The sequence below is a fragment of the Budorcas taxicolor genome, chromosome 16 (genome assembly GCF_023091745.1).
Source record: "Budorcas taxicolor isolate Tak-1 chromosome 16, Takin1.1, whole genome shotgun sequence".
Classification (NCBI taxonomy): Eukaryota; Metazoa; Chordata; class Mammalia; order Artiodactyla; family Bovidae; genus Budorcas; species Budorcas taxicolor.
The window spans coordinates 74,068,874-74,092,120 of record NC_068925.1 but is presented as its reverse complement, the minus strand read 5'-3'; the positions used below and the strand labels follow the sequence as shown (position 1 = coordinate 74,092,120).

The following is a 23,247-nucleotide window of genomic DNA, read 5'->3' as shown; positions in this document are numbered from 1 at the left end:
GTCGTGTGTGACTCTTTGCAACCCCGTGGACTGTGGCACACCAGGCTCCTCTGTCCTCCACTATCTCCTGAAGTTTGCTTAAATTCACGTCCATTGAGTCAGTCATGCTATCTAACCTCATCCTCCGCCACCCCCTTATCCTCCTGCCTTCAATCGTTCCTAGCATCAGGGTCTTTTCCTAGAAATTGGCTCCATGCATCAGGTGGCCACAGTATTGTAGCTTCAGCTTCAGCAACAGACCTTTCAACTTAATAAGGCATTATGGAAGAGGTTATAAAATAAATATGCTTTAAATGAACAAAAAACTAAAAGACGTAACAGAAACCACAGGGAAAGAACAAGACAATATGGGAAAAGAGCCAGATTTAAATAATGACCATATGGAACTTCTGGAATGAAGGATAGAGTCATTAAAAATAGAATCAATGAAAAATATGAATAACATGGTAAGCAGAATGAAGAGTAGAAGGAGAATATTAAGATATATTTTCTTTTAAAAACTCCAGAAGGAGAGACTAGAAATAGTAAGAGGAAACATTTGAAAAACATAGATCATCAGATTGAAAAAGTGCAAGTGCTAATAAGCAGGATTATCATAAATGAAACCACATCTACAGAGGTTACAGCGATAGGATGAACACTGAAGACAAAATGATAAAAACAAGCACAGAGGAAAGGGAAGGGAACAGTAGTTTGTCCAACAGAAGGCTTCTCAACAGCCCTAAACCCTAAACGGCACTGGTATAATATCTGTGTGGAGCCAAAGCAAATAAGCTACCGACTTGGAACCTTACAGCCACCTAAATTATTGCTAAGGAAGGGGACAAATTCCAGTGTTTTCAAGCAAAGACCAAGAGACTGTAGCACTCATAGTTCCTTGCTGGGGTAATTACTCAAGCATGTACTTGTAGAGGAAGAACGTTGAATTCAAAAGAAGGAAATAAGATAGAAGTAACTGTGAGCTGAGAGATTATTAAGTGTGTAGAAAACCTAAATAAGCAGAGATAGGGCAAGCAGAAAAATACTAGCAAAGATATGGAAGGCCTGATTTGATTTAATGTATAACAAGTTTAATTTGATGTATATGTATGGGACCTCTACTTAATAAACGTAAGTATGTGTAGAGTAGTTACAAATGTCAACCATACATATGTCAGGCCACAAAGGAATTCTCCACAAATAACAAGGAATTAATATATAAACTTCATTCTTTGACCACATTTGATTGAAATTAGAATTTCCTTCAACAAATATCTCTGACACACACATACATTATATGCCAGACATCATCCTGGTTGTTTTGTGTACTGAGTACATTAATGAAAAGTAGACATAAATTTTACCTGCACGGAATTTAATTCATTAGTGGAGAGGGAAGAATTGGGATACAGTAAATATAATAAGTATACAGTATATGAGAAGGTTATAATGATAGTGAATGGGAAAAAAGGGTGGGCAGGGTCAAGAGTGCTAGTTGGCAAGGAGTTGTGATTTAAACAAAAGGTCACCATAGGCAATGCAACTTGTGGGCAAAAACAGAAGAACTAAAGAGTTAGTCATTTGCATATCTGGAGAAAGAACATTGCGAGCAGGTAGAACAGCCCATCCTGCGAGCCCAGAATGTGTGTGATGTTTTCGGGGAAAAGCAAGGAGGCCCATTTAGCTAGAAGTCCACGATTGAGTAGAGTAATAGGAAGAGAGGTCAAAGAGGAAGGCCTCATGCCTGCCCATCCCTCAAATCTATATGTAGATAAACAAGAAACTCTTTAACTCTGGGTCAGAGAAGAAAGCATAATGGAAATTGGAAAGGTTTAGGACCAGACAAAATGAGGACAGAATTAAATTTATGCCCTACAGATATAACAATATTACAGAGAAATGTATAGTCTTAAATATAATTGTAAGAATGGAAATTGATGAGTTAAATATTCTTCAACACAGGAAGTTAGAAAAGGAAAATGAGGAGAAATTACTGAAAGAAAAAGAGTAAAGAGGTTTTAGGAAAAACAAAAGCTGGGTTTTTTAAATTGCTAATAAGTTAGATAAACCTCTGGAGATATTGATCACGAAAGAAAAACATTATGCTAAGTGAAAAGGGGGACATAATCATCAATTCAGTGGAAATTTCAGGATCAGAAAGAGAATAATTCTAGAAAAACAAATTTGAAAACTTAGACGAAATGGGCAATTTTTTTGAAAATATGAATTTCTTAAAAGTGATTCAGGAGTAATAGAAAACTTGAGATGACTTATTACCATTAAGAAGTTTCAATCAGCAGTCTAAATAGATTCTCATAAAAGAAAGGAAAAAGATGGTTGAGTTTCAAAGGCAACTTCAATGAACCCATAACTCTCTTGGAATAATACCTATTTGATGAAATATATATACGTAGTTTTTGTTGTTGAATTCAATTTAATACAGTATTTAGCTTGGGGTTTCTGCATATATGCTTATAAGTGAGATTTGTTTATAATTTTATATTCTTCTTATCTAGTTAGTGTCAAAGTTATACATCTCAAAAGAGAAGGGTACTTTTCTTTTGTATACTCTGAAATAGTTTATGTAGCATAGGAATTGTTTGAGAGCGTGGGAAACATTTTTTGGCTTATAAAAACCAATCTCACAAGCTCAAAGCAAGCTTTCACAAGCATGTATGCAGAAATGCGAAATTAAATATGTTCATATTGAATGTAGCAAAAAAGAATATGTACATATATTTATACATATACATATAGAAATTTAGATAAAAACAGGAGTTTTTATGACCATTTCCACAAGATGCTGTATTCAAGTATTGGTACTAGAAAACGTCTTGTTTTTATTTGTTTGACAATTAATTTTTGTTGTATCTTAAATCTTATCAGTACATCTTCAGTGTTAATATGAAAAAACTTTCTGTATGAAAGAAAAAGTGAGAATTTTCCCCTTTTTTCCCCACTCTTCATTAGCTAACCTGAATATCAGAGCTCTGCTCCACGAGTGTAGTAACATTCCCTTTCTCTGAACCATCGTTTCCTTTTCTCTGGCTCTTGCAAAGCTAATGACCTCAGAACAAACCAAGCAAAGAGACAGGGAAGTAGTCACGGTTGGTGCGATGGGAGCAGCGTCACCAGCTCCTCAGTGGCAGAAGTGATAGTTCTCACTGAAGGTCACGGGGGAAAATGCAGGGCAAACAGCTCAATTGAACAGGCTCTGTAGTAGACATCCGTTTTTTTTCTGCCTGGCTCCCTTGTCTTCCTGTGGCCACAGTATCCAGATTTCGCTTGGGAGATCAACCTGCCCCTGTACTTTTGATGAAGTGACTTCGTTCTGGTTGGAGCAATCAGGATGCTATCTTCCTCTTTCCCAAAATACTCAGAGCTGCTGAAAACTATCTGGCAGCTTGGAGCAAAGAGTCTACCTGCGAATAAGGCCAAATTTGGGAAACAAACCCAAGGAATGGGAGAGAACTCTTCCTAGTGACACAGGTTGAGGCCTGGACCCATGAGCATCTGAAGCTGCCCTTGTGTTAACTGTTGTATTACAAAAGCTGTAAATTCCCGTGTGTGTGTTCAGATCGTGAAAGTTTTGGTAGTTTGATGGTAAGTGCCAGAAGCTTCTCAGCACCAGGTTTCCCTGCAGGGAGGGAGATGGACTGGTGTTCTGCAGGCTGAAATGAGTCTCCTTCCTTGGGCAGTGCAAGGGCCCCACGCAGACAGAAGGAGGGCTTGCTGCTGCCTTCCACCTCTCTTGGTCCTCCCTTTGATGCTTTTTGTCTTTGTCCCTCCTGTGTTTTTGGTAGGGAGCTCTTGGTAGCCTCTGTAACCTGTTGCTTTGGGGGCAGACCCAGTCTGGGAAGGCCACTTCTAACCCTGCCAGTAGCCATTGTCTGTCACTTGCAACCGGAACCTATCCTGATTCCAATACCACTCTGAAATGGAAACGATCCACCCATCCCTTGCTTACTCCAGTTAAGTGATCCTTTAGAGTCAATGGGTATTTATACCTCTACCAAAATGCAGGATGACTCTCCTGTACACTGGATTGGGGAGGGAGTGGAAGAGGAAGAGGGGTCACACGTGGCGCAGTTATTCTGTTCTCGCTTCCTCCTTCCTGAAATTGCCCGTGGTGGGCTTCCCTGCTGGCTCAGTCAGGGAAGAATCCGCCTGCAGTGCAGGAGGTGCGGGCTCGATCCCTGGGTCGGGAAGATCCCCTGGAGGAGGAAATGCTAACCATGCCTGTATTCTTGCCTGGAGTATCCCATGGGCAGAGGAGCCTGGTGGGCTACAGTTCAGAGGGTTGCAAGAGTCAGACACGACTGAGCAACTAAACCACCACCACCGCGTCTCCTCCTTACCTCGTCTGACTGGTGCTCGTGCCCTGGGGCTGGGAAGGGCCCTAAGTGTTGCAGCCCTGAAGTGGTCACGCTTCAGCACCCTCTGCGCCCCCATCGCCCCATTTTTAGGAAAGTGTAATGGAAGCATTTCATGTTGTGCAAATTACCTTAAAAACCAGGAAATATCTTCGAGGCACAGGGAAAATAAATTCAACATGAAATATTCAAATTCATCATAATTACCATTATAGAGTTCAACAGTTTTCCCTGAGGAGAAGTGGTTACAAGTAAGGTGAAGTCAGTTTAGTATTAATTAAAAAACTCAGCACATTTACCTAATAGTTCTGTTGTATTATATTTTTTAATCTTATGTTTTTCTCTCTATATATACAAGTTCCTACCTGTTTTTAACCTATTAGCATAAGGACATGTAATGGCTATCATAAGCACAAATTCTGCTTATGGTAAACATTATATAGAGTTGGTTTATTTCTTGGGGAAATTAAACCATTTTTTTTTCCTACAGATTGCTTATCATCCTTCACCCTAGGGCAGAGGACTCAAGAGGAAAGAAGAGAAGTGTGAAAAAGAAATGAAGTATTATGTTATATGGGAAGAAGTTACACTTTCACTTTAGGGAGCCTGTGGGACAATTCCTTTAAGTAGACTCAATTATGATTGGGATTTGTTTGACTTTGGGTTAATCACCTGCAGTTACTGCCACCAAGGCAAGCCCTAGTGATAAATTAACGATGGAGTCTGCAGCGAGAGTGGGTAGATTCCTGAACGCACGCTGGATGGAGCAACTTGCCCTGAGGAATCGTCGAAGCAAAGAGCCACTTGAGTACAGAGGATCTGTATTTATGTTCTTTGCTCCAGTCACTCTATTTATATTGTTACTCTCGACTGCCTTCATGGTACTCAGTGATCTCCATGCACTGCCTCACCGATGCCAACCCTGGATAGGCAGTTACACCGATGGCAGTGGAAAAGCCCGTGCGATTTGCACTTTTTCTAAGGTATAAATTCAGAAAGAACTCCTCAAAAAATAGTCTTTTTTCTGTTAAACACTAACTATATTTCAGCAGGGCTTCCTGAAATAAAATGTGATCACCGAGGATTTTACCACTCTTTCTTTTTTTGTTGGGCTTGGAGACAAGGACATTTTTCCAGCAGTACATGGGGAGATAAGTTAGCTGTTTTGCTTAGGAGCAAGAAAGACCCTTCCCAAGACTTTCCTGGGACATCACTTAATGACCTTAATGGGTGGATAAGAAAACATTAGGTTCCTATCTTATTATCTGACAGTAGGTTAACATGAAAAATACTATACTATGATAAATGCATTTCACAATATTCTAACAGATGCTGCTAGTATAATAGCCTAATGTAGCAAACGCACCAAATGTGCTTGAGCATGTTTCTGACACTATTTTCATAAGTGATGATATATCCTAATTGAAACTTACTAAAATTATGTTTTCTCCTCCAACTGTCATGAAAACATACCAAACTAAGTGTTGTGTGTACCCATGATTTAGGAACATAAGATGTATCTTTTTTTCTGGCTTTCTCCTCTGTGGTTTAGAGTTAGAGTTGACAATAGGAGACTTTTATCCCTCTCAATATTAGTCCAGTGAGTTTATACAATCCCCAAGTAAGTTTTAATTCTCCTTGATTACTTGTATAAGCCAACCTAAATTCAAACTTGAAGACTTGTGTAAGACATATTTAGATTTTTTTTAATCTAAACATCTAAATCTATAAATTTTAAATCTAAAAATTTGTTGTAGAACAATAGTATCATCAGTTCAGTTCAGTTGCTCAGTCGTGTCCGACTCTTTGCAACCCCATGGACTGCTACACGCCAGGCCTCCCTATCCATCACCAACTCCTGGGGTTTACTGAAACTCATGTCCATTGAATCAGTGATGCCATCCAACCATCTCATCCTCTGTCGTCCCCTTCTCCTCCCGCCTTCAATCTTTCCCAGCATCAGGGTCTTTTCAAATGAGTCAGCTCTTTGCATCAGGTGGCCAAAGTATTGGAGTTTTAGCTTCAGCATCAGTCCTTCCAGTGAATAGTCAGGACTGATTTCCTTTAGGATGGACTGGTTGGATCTCCTTGCAGTCCAAGGGACTCTCAAGAGTCTTCTTCAACACCACAGTTCAAAAGCATCAATTCTTCAGCGCTCAGCTTTCTTTATAGTCCAACTCTCACATCCATACATGACTGCTGGAAAAACCATAGCCTTGACTAGACGGACTTTTGTTGGCAAAGTAATGTCTCTGCTTTTTAACATGCTGTCTAGGTTGGTCTAGGTTGTCTAGGTAACTTCCAAGGAATAAGCGTCTTTTAATTTCATGGCCGCAGTCACCATCTGCAGTGATTTTGGAGCCCAAAGAAATAGTCTGTCACTGTTTTCACTGTTTCCTCATCTATTTGCCATGAAGTGATGGGACCAGATCCCATGATCTTAGTTTTCTGAATGTTGAGCTTTAAGCTAACTTTTTCACTCTCCTCTTTCACTTTCATCAAGAGGCTCTTTAGTTCGTCTTTTAACTCATGGAGTGAATCCCTTTAGGAATGTGCAAAGAAAGCCCTAAATATTTTTATCATTATTTTATCCTAAATATTTTATCATATTTTTATACAATTTTAATCATTATAAATGTTATATCCTTGTGTCATGTAATTTTCTCATTAAACCTTTTTTCTTGTGAAACCAAACGCATAGAAGGCTTCCCAGGTAGCACTAGTGGTAAAGAACTCACCTGCCAACGTAGGAGACAGAAAGATATGCGGGTTTAATCCCTGAGTCCAAAAGGTCCGCTGGAGGAGGAAATGGCAACCCACTCCTGTATTCTTGCCTGGAGAATTCCATGGAAAGAGGAGCCTGGCAGGCTACAATCCATAGGGTTGCAACGTCGGACACGACTGAAGCAACTTAGCATATACGTACACAAACACATAGTAGAAATCGTAAAAGACAGAAATGTACAACCCATGTAGCTACCATCCGGGTCAGGAAATAAGACATTGCCTGTACCCCCCAGAAAACCCCGTGTCCTTTCCAGTCACTCTTTCTTCTCTCCCCATCCCTGGGGTTAACCACAATTTTTACTTTTAAGTTAATCACTTTTTTACTGTTGTTATCATTTTACCGTCTATTCATGCATCATCAGGAAATACTTAAATTTAGTATTTGAAATACTTAAGTTTAGTATTATCCTGGTCTTTCTTTGGTTTTCATTTTGGGCTTTTGTTGTTGAAATTTAAATAAACGGAACATATAGCTAAGTATCCTTTTAGGTTCAGCATTTTTCACTCAAAATCACGTTTGTAAACGTAGTTATAATTAGTTTCACTGCTGTCTAGTGTATATAAACTGTATGTGCAGTTTAGTTGCTGTATTTTATGAACTCACCACAAATTGTTTATCTGTTCCGCTCTTCGGGGCCCTTATAAATAATGCTGCTAAGGACATTCTTTCATAGGTATCTTGGCAAGCATTACACATATTCCTGATGGAGATAAGTATATGCAATTGACAGATATTATGGTCTGTGCATTTTTAACATTTTGAGAAAGCATCTCTTTACATTATAACCATTGGAAAATGAGGCCTCCTGTTGCTCTGTGTCCTAACCACAGTATTGTTTTAGCCCATCTGTTTGTTATATAGTGTTACCTCATGGTTTTAATTTCCTTTTCCTTGATTGTTAATGAAGTTGAACATCATTTCGGGTTTTTATTGACGATTGTTTTGTCAAAGTGCTGGTTCGAGTATCTGTCAAGTGTGTTTATATTGTCGTCTTTTTCTTACGGAGCTATAGGTGTTTGCGCTAGTATATTTGGAATTTGAGCTAATTGTGAACTATGTATATTTCAGACCTCTGTTCCTACCTGATGATTTTGCCTTTCTGCTCTCTTAAAAGTCTTGGTTGAAGCTCAGGAATTCTTAATTTTAATGTTGCTGGATTCACTAAACTTGAATTTATGATTAATGCTTTTCTGTTTTCTTTAAGGAAGTCTTCCCCTACCCTGAGATGGTGAATATAGTTTCTTATTTTAATGTATAGGTTTATCATTTTACCTTCTATATTCAGATCTACAGTTGGGGTTTTTTGGTCTATTTTGAGGTAGGGTTAATTTTCATTTATTTCTATGTCAATAACTGGTTGTTCTGTCACTGTTTATTAAAAAGACTGTCTTTTCCCCACTGCTTTCTAGTTCTACCCTTGTTGTAAATTGCGTCTACTATGTGTAGATTAATTAGTGGGCTTTCTATTTAATAATCTTTAATGCATTGTTTTATCACATTGTCTTCAATAATGTAACTTTAGTGTAAATTTTGATACTCAGTAGAGCAGAGCGCCCTATCTTATCTTGTATTTATTGTGGTAAGAACATTTAATGTGATATCTAGCCTTTAACAAATTTTAAGTGTACAGTACAGTATTGTTAACTGTAGATTGATTAATTATTGTACAGCAAATCTCTAGAACTCACTCACTGTGCGTAACTGAAACTTTATACCCACTAAACAACAACTCTCCTTTCCCCGCGCTGGCAGCCGCTGGCAGCCCCCATTCTACTCTCTTGCTCTGTGACTATCTTAGATATCTCACATAAGGGAAACCACACAGTATATGTCTGTGACTGACTTATTTCACTTAGCATAATGGCCTCCAGGATCATCCATGTTGTCACAGATGGCAAGATTTCCTTCTTTAGACTAAATGCTATTCCATTGTACCTATATACTGCATACATTTTAGAATTAGTTTGTCAAGTTCCACACAAAAAGCCTCTTAAGGTCTTAATTATGATTACATTTAATCAATTTGGAGAGAATATTGCAAAATTGAACCTTATAATTTATTAACATAGTATATGCAGCACTTTTAAATTTCTCTCAATAATATTCATGGTTTTCTATACAGAGTCCTTGCATACCATTTGTACATTTATTCCTAGATATTTTATATTTTATCCTCTAATAAATGCCATTTCAAAATAAGTTTTATTTTTGAATTTGTTGCTGGTACATAGCAATATATGGATTCTTAAATCTTACCTTTGTAACTGTGACACGTCTGCAGACTTTCTCGATTTCATGGTGGCGTAACTGTGTAGAATGCACATAAGGACATTCCAAGTCACTGTACCTTTTACTTCATTGTATTGCCTTTCGTAAGGCTAAGGACCTTCTCTAGCTGGAATCTCCAGTGCAGCACTGACTGCCAGTGGTAATAGTTGGCATCATTGTCACATCTCCAATTTCAAAGGGGAAACACTGAAAATTTTTACTAAGTATGATGTTATCTGTTGCTCAGTTTGCTTTGCTCACTTTATTTAGTGTTGAATCTTAAGTTTATGAATGAGAAAATTCTGTAATTTTTAAATAATGCCCTGTCAGGTTTTGATCTTAAGGCTTGGCTATTTTTGTTCGGCCACACCACGTGGTACGTGGGATCTTAGTTCTCCAACCGCAGATGGAACCTGTGCCCTGTTCAGTGGGTCTTAACCACGGGTCTTCACCACAGGACCGCCAGGGAAGTCCCGAGGTTTTTCTGCTTTCTTAGGGAAACGGGAGTGTTTCCTCTTTTCCTACTATCCAAAAAGTTTGCATAAGACTTCTTCACCAACTGGGCCACAAGGGAAGCCCAAGAATACTGGAGTGGGTAGCCTATCCCTTCTCCAGCAGCTCTTCCCAACCCAGAAATTGGACCGGGGTCTCTTGCATTGCAGGCAGATTCTTTACCAACTGAGCTATCAGGGAAACCCTGCATAAGACTAGTATTATTAATTAGAAATCACTGTTGAAGCCATCCAACTAAAGTTTTTTTGTTTTATTTTCTGTTTGTTTTGGAAATTTGTTTAATTACTAATTCAGTTTCTTCAGTAAGACTGTTCAGATATTGTATTTCTTCTTGTGTCTATTTTGGTTAGTTGTACTATTCCAAGAATATGTCTATTACATCAGAATTTCAAATTTGTTGACAGAAAGCTGTTTTTACTCTTTTAAAAATCTTTTCATGGTCTATATAGTAGAATATACAGTAGTGTCTCGTTTCATTACTGATATTTTTTTATTTGTGCCTTGTTTCTCATTTTCTTAATTGGACTAACATTTATCTATTTTTGTTAATCTTTTCAAGTAACTTATTTTCATTATTGTTTAAGTACTCATGGGTTATTTATAATTATATCCTTAATTTCCAAATTTATAGGAGTTCTGTCTTCACTAGAAGATAGTTTGCATTTATAGCTGATTTTTTTAAAATTCTGAATTATTTCCATCATTTGAAATTTGTTTGCTTTTTTAATACATATTTTTGTAAAAGTCTATTGTGAAAAAAAGGATATAATATCCACTACGTGCTTGAGAAAATGTATATTCTGTAGTTGTAGTGTATGATGTTCTGCATATTACCATTAGGTCAGTTTTACTTATCATGATATTCAAATCTTCTACACCATTACTGTATTTATTTGCCTCCTTATTTGGTCAGTTACTGAAAGAAGTATGCTCAAGTATCCCACTGGTTGTAGATTTGCCTGTTTCCTTTCTAGTTCTGGCAGTTTTGCTTTCTAAATCTTTGCTTTTGAGCCCATGCATGCAAATTTGGAATTACTTTATCTTTCTGGTAAATTTGAAGCGTTATCATTATTCAGTGTACCTCTTTATCTCTAGAAATTATTATTGCCTTGAAGCTAACCTTGGCTGATACTAATGTAGCTACACCACATTTCATTTGCTTATTATTTGCATGGCAAATATTTTCCCACCCTTTTTTATTCGACTTTCTATATGTCAATGTTTTATGTATCAGTTTATAAATAGCAGATTTTTTGCTTATTTAATCAAAGTCTGCCAATCTGTGTCTTTAAAGGCACAATTAAGACATTTACATTTAATGCAATTGAGTCTAAATCTGGGTCAGTCTTTTAAGGTCAGTAAATCTTTAAACAATCTTTTGCATTCAGGAAAGAGTTCATTAACAGCTATGAGTTTAAGAAATTTCTCTCTTCTCATTTGTATACAAACATGCAAGAATTTATGAAACCTCATCTCCTGTTATTCCTTTGACTGTCATATGATGAAAAGAGATCCAGAAACCAAAATATGCTAAAAACATTTCTCATCTAGTATTTTGGGAATTTTGCTTGCAACTCTTGTCTTTATCATGATTTACCTACCTCATTCCAACAGACAGGGCATTACCAACATATCTATTAATATATCTTTTTTTACAAAATACTATAAAGATCTCGTTTTTGATTGCAGGGCTGTGACTCCCAAATGAGCGTGTCGGAAATGTCCTGCAGTGAAAGCACGTCCTCCTGTCAGTCTCTTGAACACGGCTCAGTCCCAGAAATTCTCATTGGTTTGCTCTATAATGCCACAACTGGAAGGCTATCCGCAGAAGTGATAAAAGGCAGCCACTTCAAAAACTTGGCAGCAAACAGGCCACCCAGTGAGTGAAAACTTTTCTTAATTCTAATGTTTTCTGTACTTACGGGATTCTAAGTGTTAGGGCTTCAATCCTGTCATTTAGTCTTAGCCAATCGATAATGGTGTAATCATCAGCTAACCTATTTCATGTTTTCTCTTTCCAGTCATTTGGGAAGTAGAAAGATTTGAAAATCAAAATATTAATTGTAAGCTGACAAGACTTTACATTTTTCAGCATCTTCAGAATAAATCAGCCCTATCATAGCCATTATCTTCTAATACCAGAAAAAGTTATGAGTCTTTTTTTAAGGTGATATTCCACAGATATGATGAGGAATATTTATAGCTATTGTGAACTGAAAATGAATGTGTTTTCTATCTGCATGCAGTACTGTGAACTAATGTGTATCCTTCTGTATTTTTCCTTATTGTCTGCATTAACAATTTTAAGAAAAAAAATGTTTCTTTACATTTTTCCTCCTTTAAAATTATAAATCAGTACTGCCTGCAGAGTCTTATTTAAATGAAATATGCTTTGCTTTTACCAGGACAAAACGAATAAGGAATAGTTTGACGTTTATACTGGATGCTAGGAAAGGAAAGCTAGATGGTATACATCCCTCTACCCTGTCCATCAGCGTCTCTCTCTTCTCTCTCATCTTTCTCCTAGTTCAGGAGGTGGGGAGTGGGTCAAGCGCAGAGAAATTGTCACAGTATACCTCCAAAACTGTTTATTGTTATCTGCAGAAATGAACGGGGAAAGTAGCAGCTTCTTTTTATTTCTGTAAAATTAAAGCTGTTGATGGCCTAAGCTCAAAATTTGAAAGGAAATCTTGAACAGTAATGCCACCCTTTATTTGTTTCATGATTTCTCACAAACTTGCTGAAAGCAGTATTTTACTCCAGGTAGCAAATGATTGTTGGAGGAGGGGAAACTTTTTCCACCCTTGAGTTAACTTTACTTCTAAGTATTCTAACAATTAGTTTTTCAATCAAAGTGAAAAGTCATAAAAATATATTTAATGTGCCCTCAGTAGTACTGGAAACCTTGCTTCTCACATACATCACACAGTGTATCTGTCCCTGCATTAGAAAGTCGGAGGCCAAAATTAGGTTTATATTTCTACCCTTGGACGAATGACCTAACTCCCCTAAGTTTGTTTCCTTATGTCTAAAATTAAGGTTGTATCTCACAGGGTAATTGTGATACTCAAATCAGATAAAGGCACGTAAAAAGGATGCAATTATTATTGTCCCCGTTTTCCTTTCAAAAGGAAAAATTCAGAGGAAGGAAAGAAGCAATTACTAAACAGTTTTGGAAGTGTGACTTGGTTATCTTCATTAATCCACACTAGGAAAGGAAACTCAAATGGCCTGGGAAGTAACTTAAATGAGCAGAATTTGTAAATGAAAGATAAAATCATGGAAAGACCTGTGGCAAATGCAAGGGAGCACTGTACTCTTGCTTGAAACCAGGAGAAAGTTTTACTTGATTTGCTAAACTTTGAGTGTTTTTGAAACACTGTAACAGATAAACAGATAAAATTTTGGGATAAAAAAATCCCAAATGTATTTGGGATTACATTTAGTAACAAGCCATCAGTTTGCCATTCCTACTTTAGCCAATAGTTTAATTTTTTGACAAATCTTTAACTTGAAATGCTAGAAAGGAGCAGAATGAAATGATAGGTTTGTCTTTCTGTCCTTGCTGAAGCCACCCTGATAGAAGCAGAGAAACAATCATCAGAACTAAAATGAAGGATAGGGAGTAGAGAGAGGCAGGAGAGGATAATATACAAGAGAGATTTGCATCCACAGAATAGATCTTTCAGGTTAAAGAATAGGTTATAGCAGTTTCCATTATTTTAGATTTAGAGCTTCAGTATTAGGACAGTTACTGGTATTAGCTGGGAGGTAGCTAGTAGGTAAATACAAGTTAACATTAATCTTTATTATATGAAATAAAATATTTATAAAGTAAAATAGAAGACAGTTTTATCAGTTTGTCATACTGTATATAAGATTGTAACCCTTCATGTATACCTGGGTTCTAAGCTTTGAACTGTGTTATAGACTGACTAATCCAGTTTTTGTCTTAAAAGAACAATAGTAACATTCAGGAACAACAATTTTAGTAGTCCTATTTTTCATAACTTAATTTTATATTACATTGGGATTAATAAAAGTGTTGGAAATGTTAAATATTGCATGGATAAACTTTAAAAATTAGCAAAATAATAATTATAATGATCTTTTAATGACTTTTATTCAGTCTTTTATAGTCTGATAATTTGCATGATTCTATGTTCAATGTGCTTTAGACCACAAGGATATTATTATAAAGATGTCCCACTTTAAAACAGTGTAATTTTTGTTTAAGATTGCACAATGACCTTAAAAATTCTCATTCCATGAGATTTACCCAACATACCCTTTGTTCAACCCTCTACCTGAATTAAGATGCTAAAGTGTTGTGTTCTTCCACTCCAGTGAACAGCGTTTCCTCTTTACTTCTAACCTTTGACCCTCCTTCACCCAACAATTGACATCTGGTCATTATTTCTTTTACTGCTTTCCACCCCCTGTTCTCAGATGGACTGTTCTGTTGTCTAAAACACTTGATAGGTGGACAGGTTTATATAATCCGAGGTGAGTTCCTGTAGAGGCTAATTGGATGTTGTCTTTTCATGCAAAAACAAAATACCCTAAAACTTGCCAGCAGTGAAGCTGTCCACCATGTTGATTTCCAAAAAATGCACATTTATTATCTGTGGTACTTTGAATAAAACTAACTTAGAATTTATCTCTGATTATGGATGATGGTATTCAGAGTATCTATAAAATTAGCAAAACTTTTAAAATTAAAGGTTTTCATTTTTATTCATTATATCGATTCATGTAGAAACAGATATTTCACTAAGAAATACTGAAATTTTCATAAAATTAATTGACATTTTGATATGAAGTACACATGATGGATCTACATGCTGAAGATCATTTGCATGAGTTCTGAAGAAATTGGAAACACAGTTGTTTGAAATGAGGGTTTAATCTCCTAAGTAACCAGGCAATGAACTGTTATGTTTCACTTGGTACACTAAACATCACATCAACTTTTTTTTATAATTCATGAAAATAGTTAAGATACCATACTTAAAACTTCACATTAAATTGTGCCAAAAAGGAATCCTGTAGTATTTATTTTTAACCATCCAAAAAGCACATTAAATGTACTCTTGCATGAAACCAAGGAGAAAGTTTTACTTGATTTGCTAAACGTTGAGTCTTTAGTGCATTTGGCTTCATTTTTGCCCTGAAATGTTTTAAAAATGTATTTAAAAACCACATCCATGCAGAGATTTTTTTGACATTTCATCCTAAGCTGTTTCGATGTCATCTTTGCATTCTTGTCTTTCTCTTTTCCTCCCTGCCATTTGCCTTCATTTCTATTTGTTTGTTTATTCTTACACTCTGAAAACACAGTGGAATGCTTTACAGTGTTGTGGCTAACTGAGCTTGCTAAGTGTTTATTAATGCTATGATGTCCTGCTTAGTGAATCTAAATGGGGGTGGGAATGGGCAGGGTGGGTAGTGGGAGGTCGGGGATGGGGGGGGTCAGGGTAAGGGAAGGATTATGAGGTATACCTTTAAATTCTAGAAATAGTGAGGTTAAGATATTATTACCCCCCAAAGATTTTATGCCTCCTTAGCATTCTCTGTACTTGTCATATTTTATGATCTTCTACATCCAAATGGAATTACCAGATTTCTACTAAACAGGGTATACATGTATACCATGGTAAACATGGTAAACATGGTATATCCTTATAAAGTCTGAATACTTAACCTCATCAAGTGTTACAAGAAAGACATTTTGAGTTTGTTTCAAATGATATTTGTGGTATGTTTTGCTTTGTTTTTTTTCTGTAGATACATATGTTAAATTAACCCTACTGAATTCCATGGGCCAAGAGATGTCCAAGTGCAAGACATCCATCCGCAGAGGGCAGCCAAATCCGGTCTACAAGGAAACGTTTGTTTTTCAAGTGGCCCTGTTTCAGCTCTCTGATGTGACGCTCATACTGTCTGTGTATAACAAACGCAGCATGAAAAGGAAAGAGATGATAGGCTGGGTTTCCTTAGGTCTGAACAGCTCTGGAGAAGAGGAACTCAACCACTGGACTGAAATGAAAGAGTCCAAAGGACAGCAAGTCTGTAGATGGCACGCATTGCTAGAGTCGTGATGACTCAGGAGGAAGGGGCAATTCCAGTTCCAGGCAGCAGCATCTCTGAGTGCAGCGTTCCTGCTACCGAGTCACCATTAGAAGAGCTATTCTTTGAAGAGTCATCTGTAACATTCTCCCGAAAAGCTTTAAATTCTGTGGAACGAACGTCTAATACTGACATCAGCGAAGAAAAGATAGGTCTCTAGCAGAGCGCGTTTGAGAAAATGAGAAACTTGCATCCTCTTTGTTAAACTAACAGTCCTCCAGAGCTTTCAGAGCATTCTTTTGGCGTGAAGTTAACTTTACTGTGGCAAAAGAGCCAGTAACATCATGAAAAGTCACGATTATAAATGATTTTGAAAATCAGAATTTTTAGTTGCAGCACTCTGTTAGTGTCATGCTACATATTATCCACAAAACTGGCTCGTCCCCAGTGTGTGTGATGTTCTCTAATATGAGAGTCATCCTGCATCAGTCAAGTCTAATGGTGAAGGCTTTCAGTTACATTGTAAATTGTTTTAGTTCAGATTATTTTCCTTTTTGTTCTGCCTCTGTTCTTCTCAATAGCACTAAATCTAAGTGCAAGCAAGTATTCATTTTCATAAGGGAATCTTTTTATGTATTATTTTAAGAAAAGTTCACTTCTTCAATTGCCTCTGATTTTGCCTGATCCAAAGAGACCAAGTCACTGTACTGGTCCTTTGCAAGTCTCCTAGACAGGTTGTACTGTAGAACCATGTAACTTTCTGTTGAAAGCACTTCCTGTATTCTTGTATTCCAATGTAGGAAGCTAATAGAGCAGGACTTTACTTAAAAATCTCTTTCAATGATTGACTGTTTAAAATTGTAGTAATGTGAAAGTACATTTTTTTTACAAACTAAAAAAATATATAGTGAATAAGCTGTTGAAAATCGAAAACAATTCAAGTTAAAGGAAATTTTAATCATCTGCTCTGAGTGTTTATTAACCAACACTGCATAAGGCAGGTAGCATTCAAATAAGAAACAGTTCTCTTCTTCTTCACTCTTACTTCATTTTGTATTTGTGATATAAAGACTCTTCAGTTCTAAGTTTGAATCAGAACAGCATAAACGGTTCTGAGATTCCTTAAAATGTTTCTAGTAACTTGTGACTAGATTTTATGAAATTTACAGATACGTTCTTCAACGTGATGTCATCTTGTGCCTTCCATGTGAGTTAAATTTGCTCATACAGCTTGAAAGTTGTATTTGCAAAATTAGGCCTTCAATTTTTATAAATGTAAAGATTAGATTCCTCAGAACAGTGTCACAAGATCTTTATTTCCTCTGAAGTATGTAAAAGTTGTATAATGTGCTAATTTTTTTAAATGGCAAGGCATTTGTTGTTTTTATATTTAGGAACTCTAATTATCAGGAATATTATAAGCAGTTTTCTTTTTAATTTTGCCTCTTACCCAATATATAATTTTATGCACATACTTTATTAAATAGAATATGTTTTGTATATATGAAAAATATTTTCTTTTTTTCTTTCTAATTCCTAGTTAAATTAGACAAAACAGACTATTTACCAGTTATTCAAAAGCAGTATATCATTGTTCCTAGTCCCAACTAAGTACTATGTATTATTGTAAGCTAGAACTTGTTATTACCATAATAAAAAATGCATAGATATTATTACTTCAGCTTGGCTGTACTGAAAGGCCTTAAAAGAAATCCAAAAGACAGTGAACTCCTAATATTTTTTAGTTTAAAAAAATGGCAGCTCTCTGCATTCATATACATGAGTTATATGATACAAAACAAATGCTGTATCAGGTGACATGGGATTTAAGAATGTATGTTACAGAGATGCATTAACAGGAAGAACCCATTCTCTTATTACATTAATGAGCATTTTCCAGGGTTTTGTGACTCAGGTTATAAAGTTAAAACATGAATCAAATGGCAAAATATCTCATGAAAGTATTTTTAGCAACAGATATGGGAAGAGATTAGAAGGGGGGCTGTAGGTTTTACTGAGAAATTGGATTTAGGCATTTGATGCTGCGAGTAACTTTTTTGGCTTTGAAACAACTAAGTGCACTGCTAACAACCAGGATTGGCCTAATAATTAAAAGAGTTATCAGTCTCATTTGCAGCTGTAACAAAGCCTAGTCAAACACATGAGACCAGCTTGGTGCTTTCTCCTTCAGCAAGTAAAGAACTAACTAGATGTTATTTGTTAAATCTGTCTTTCTTCAGACTGTGCCCAGAATTGTGTGTGTATGCTTGGATATATCCTTAGAGGTTTAGCTAGTCCAAGGATCAAATCCAGAATGGCCTAAAATTTAATCAACAATTTTTTTTAAATTTTAAGAAGGACCCTACCTCCGCCCCAGCTGCCAAGTCCTCAAAGATTATGAAGTATGTGTATGGGTATTTATACCCAGTACACACCTGCACACAATATATATATGTATATATGGGTGTATGTATACATATATGTGTGTATTTGTAAAGATGCAGGTGCCCTGGCTTTTTTCAGATAACGAAATAGAAACGCATTTACAAAGTTTATGGATTATTTTTCTCCTCTGTATATTTACTAGAAATTATATTTGGTTTGGGGTGCTATTTGCTGCCATTCTCCTCCACACACAGCAAAATATAAATCTTTTTATTCTTTGGATTGACACAACTTAGAGTAATTACTACCCCAAATTTGTCTATTCTTTGAGAAAAAGATCAAATAGGGCTCAAGAGACCCACTCACTCTGCTGAATCTAATGTACAAGACTGTACTGCTGCTCTTCTGTGAGCTTAAATTTGCATGAAAGCTTAAAGGAAAAATCTTACATCTTAGCAATTAAAGCAAATAGGGGCCCAGTGGTGGGCAGCAGGTGTTGTCTGAGAAACTTGAGAAAGACAACCCACTTTCTTGTTGTTCTCTTCAGATCCCCTAAGTTTTGTAATAAAATGAGATAGTCCAAATACAGCAATTGACTGGCATTCATGGGAGCTCCTGAGCTTGGAATTACAGGTTTTATTTGTCTCCCAAATGAGCTGCAAAATGTAGTTGTTTATTACTGCCCAGGAAGCAGAGTGTATCTTAAATCAGTAGAGAATTTGTTTCATATATCCTCTTACCTTTAAGAAGTTTTCTTCTGTAATCTTTGTGTCTTCTGTACTGTTCACACTTTTTGTGAAGTTTCTTCGCATATTTTCTTACCGTGCATTCAGCAAATTCTTGATATTGTTGAACTTAGTGACAAAAATAATAAGTTGAATCACAATTTTAAAAAAAGAAAAACCAATGAGAAAATATCTAATCTACCCTTAGTTATAGCAACATGTTTAAATTTAGGGCCTCGTGGACTTTTTCATCCAGTCCACTTCAGAAGCCCAGGGCTATATGTTAAATCATTTTCTTGATTCCTTCATCATCTTTGCTTTACTTGTCAAGTGAGTCAGACATGTAATGCTTACAAAAACTGTTATAGCAGAAAAGTTCATGCAACTGAGGGTGTTCTTTAAGATGAAGATGGAGCTCAAATGACGTCATAGCTTTTCAAGTGGATCGAGAGAGAGGCTGAAGTATAAATTTAAATGAAACTAGAACAGTAGTCACCAACAAATTTCTCAAGGTCTCTATCCAGCTGTTAATAGCAATGATACAAATCCACTTTCTGAAACTGCTGTTTGCCTACATGTCCACTCATGGAGATTTTTCTCATTGAGAGCTATTATTCCAGAGTTTCCCCCTTTTCCTTTCTCTTTCACTGTTACCAGTTCACCCATGGCCTGCACTGGAAGTGGCCATTGTGTCGTCATCATCACCAACAAAACTCAATATTGAGCACAAAGTTAAACAGAGTACTTTTTGTTTAGATTAACTTTAAAACATCATCTGTATTCACCAAAATGTATAATAATGATGCTGGTAACTGCTATAGTTTACTAAGATGTAGCACAATAATTTGTTATTTTGATTCTCATATTACAACAGTAATATGAGGTAAGTAATATTGTCAACATTTTATGGATGATAAAACTGCAGGTTAGAAGTTACGCAGACTTAGTAACAGAACTGGGATTAGGACCCACATATAAATTACTCTGAAACTTATATCATACATATTACAATTGTATCCCTCTTAACTAATTGCAAGAAAAAACTGAACAACATTATATTCATCAATAGTACCCCCCACACACTTTAGTTGGATGGCAGAACTAGAAAAAAAAGAAGACCAAAACAAACAGAGCTTGGGAAAAAGAATTACAAGACAAAGAAGAAAAGATCAGAGGGTTTTTTTCCTTCTCAGGACACAAATGGTACTTTTGTGTCATACTTTGTAGATGGCTTATATTTTCAAAGACTTGGGGATTAATTTACTCTGCCAGTTTAGCCTATACTTACTTATATTCTGAAAATGTATGAATCAATTTGTTCTGCTCCTTGTCCATTACTGGGAATCCAAATATTTCTGTTGTACACGTTCACTTTTCTGCCCTATGAAGTGGATAGCCTGTATCCATGATTATCTGTCTTGCCCATACTGATGATTAGAGGAAAGACTCTTGTCTTCCTCTGCACTCTCACTTTAATTTATGTTGCTTCTCTACCCTTTGTTAAGGTGTAACTGGATGACAGCTAATTTTATTACATGCATCTCTCCTCTCACCAGTACTTAATGTCCGGTATTGTTATCTTTGTATGTCCCTTGCTCATAGTAGGCACACTATAAATATTGAATTAAACTAAATTACCTATACAGAAGAAGTCAATAATACTGTTATATATCTCAACATTTATTTATGAACTTGTGCATGGATTTATTCTTCATTTCATATATGTAAGAGTACCTACTATGTACCATGTGTTTTTCTAAGTGCTACAAATGGAGAGATAATAAATCGGGTAGACAAAGTCTTCGCCCTCACTGAGTTTGCATGATAAAGTGGAAAGACAACCACAGAATAAGTTTAGCAAAGGAATAACATGGAGTTCAGAAAAATCTTCCTGGAGGAAAGAATGCCTGAGTTGAATCTTAGAGATCAAATACACATTACACTCGCATCACAGGACATACTCTCCAAGGGCAAAATTTAAAACAGTGGTTCCCAAACTGTTGTGTTTAATAATTATTTGAGACCTTAATTTGTATTCCAAAGCCCCACCTCCAGAGATTCTGTTTCATTTGGTCTGGAGTGGAGCCCAAGAATCGAAATTTTATTAAGCTTCCCAGGAAATTCTCTGTTTAGATGCATTGGTATAGAATGTAGAGCTTATTATATAGAATTATTGGCAGTAGTGTTTCAGTACCCATAGATTAGATCTTAAAGTGTGATAGTGATAAAGAAGAGCAAGATTAAGCTAGGATTAGTGCTGTTGATTTGTTTTTTACTTGTGCTTCCTTAAAAAGAAAGATATTTAATGAAGAACTTAAAAGTAATATTTAATTATGAGTTTCGTTGCATTCACAGTCAACATAACTTTTCCAAAGTGTTTCATGGTATAATAAATAAATTCTATTATGTTAGTTTTATTATTCCTGAAAATCTGTTTGGGATTATTGTTCAAATATTTCCTTGCAAACTATCTTTACACTGATAGGGTTAAGGCAAAGAGAGTCTGAGAAGATATTTACCTAGTATACCTGTCAGTAAGACTGACCTTTAAGGACATGTAGAGGGGTAGTCATAGGTGGTGGCATTTTTCATTCTTGTGTATAGTAAGCTTTCTTGCCTCTTAACATCATCCTGAATGACTTCATTGTCATTATACTCATCAGATGAACCTCATTCCTGGATTCTTCACTCAAAAACAGCAGTGTTTCTATCGCTTCTGATCTGATCTCCATTTCCTTGATTGCTTAGCTCTTTCTTAGAGTTTTTTATTTCAAATAGCAAGTTAACACATCAGCCTCGAGTCCTTTTTCTCTAAAAATAAATGCCATATATATTATGTTCATCTGAGTTTCTGTTTTCCCTCATTTAAAATGTTGTCATACCAACTTTTCTGCTGTAATATGTTGCATGAATGTATTTTACATTTTGAAAGTATTTTCCCAACAAAGATCTGTGATTAACCCACTGAAAAATTAGGTTCGTTGAATATTTGAAATAATGTGGTATGGAATTAGGCTGTTTTGTGAATGCTCCTGTGTCAGGGTTTGGTCTGGTTATAACTTAAAATTTGGCTAACACAACCTTAACATGAGAGAGTTTGACAAACTTGATTTACTAATCCATTATCAAAAATGAATATAAGAATCTTGCTTTATTCTCTCCCTATTTAGTCAAGTATGTATCTTGCTTAAAATGTTCCTTCTTCTTCCTCCAGGACTTTTTTCCCCATTCCTATTCATGTATGGAGCTTCCCTGGTGACTCAGTGGTAAAGAATCTGCCTGCAAATACAGGAGGGGAGAGTTCAATCCCTGGGTCAGGAAGATCCTCTGGAGAAGGAAATGACTACCCACTCCAGTATTTTTGTCTGGGAAATCCCATGGATAGGAGCCTGGAGGGCTGCAGCCCATGGGGTCACAAAAGAGTCAGACATAACTTAGCGACTAAAAACAACACATTCATGTACATTCACAATAGATTCCAGAGTTATCACAGCTGCATAATTCCTAACAAAAAGTGATACCCTGACTTTTTGCACTTAATCACATGAACTGGACAGCAGAGAGGACTGGATAGGAGTTCTCAGAGACTGGAGAGAAAGCAAAGTTCGGCACTCGTAGTCATCAGGCTTGTTGTACACCTTGTGATGGTTGCTGTTGCTGTACACTTCCCTTGAATAGTGTGATTCCCTCATACCATGTTGCCTGGCTTGGGAGCAGAGAAAGAAATGTGATTATTAATGTAACAAAAGTTTGGCATAATTTTATTGCAGAATTTCTACCCCTTAGTACATGAAAATTTCTAAATAATTAATTATGAGAACAAAGTCACTGATACAGCAGTAGTTTTGCAAGATGTTAGACATTATTTCAGTGTCGTCTTGACAGTCTGCTTCTCAAATTGTCCTTTTATTTCAGGGCCCTTCACCCTTTTTTGTTGTTGTTATTCTGATGACTATTTGATATTTGAGTTTGTCTTTTAAATATTCAAGACGGTTTTAAAAAGAAAAACCTAACCCCTTTCTCTTTCATCCTTAACTATGTGATCTCTCACCTGACACTTACTGTGTTTAAAATGAATACCCAACAGAGGAAATATAATACCTTATTATACACCGAAAAAATAATTAGCTGAAATTTGTTCGTATAT

The 23,247-nt window shown here is 36.3% G+C and overlaps 1 protein-coding gene across 1 annotated transcript in view; it reads left to right on the top strand.

Moving 5' to 3' along the window:
• SYT14 (synaptotagmin 14) overlaps positions 1-16,022 on the top strand; it is a 141,862-nt gene extending 125,840 nt beyond the window's left edge. The window contains exons 5-6 of the mRNA XM_052653980.1: positions 11,611-11,800; positions 15,709-16,022. Coding sequence (XP_052509940.1) covers positions 11,611-11,800; positions 15,709-16,022 — 504 coding nt within the window. The remainder of the gene's footprint in view (positions 1-11,610; positions 11,801-15,708) is intronic.
• Positions 16,023-23,247: the final 7,225 nt, after the last annotated feature.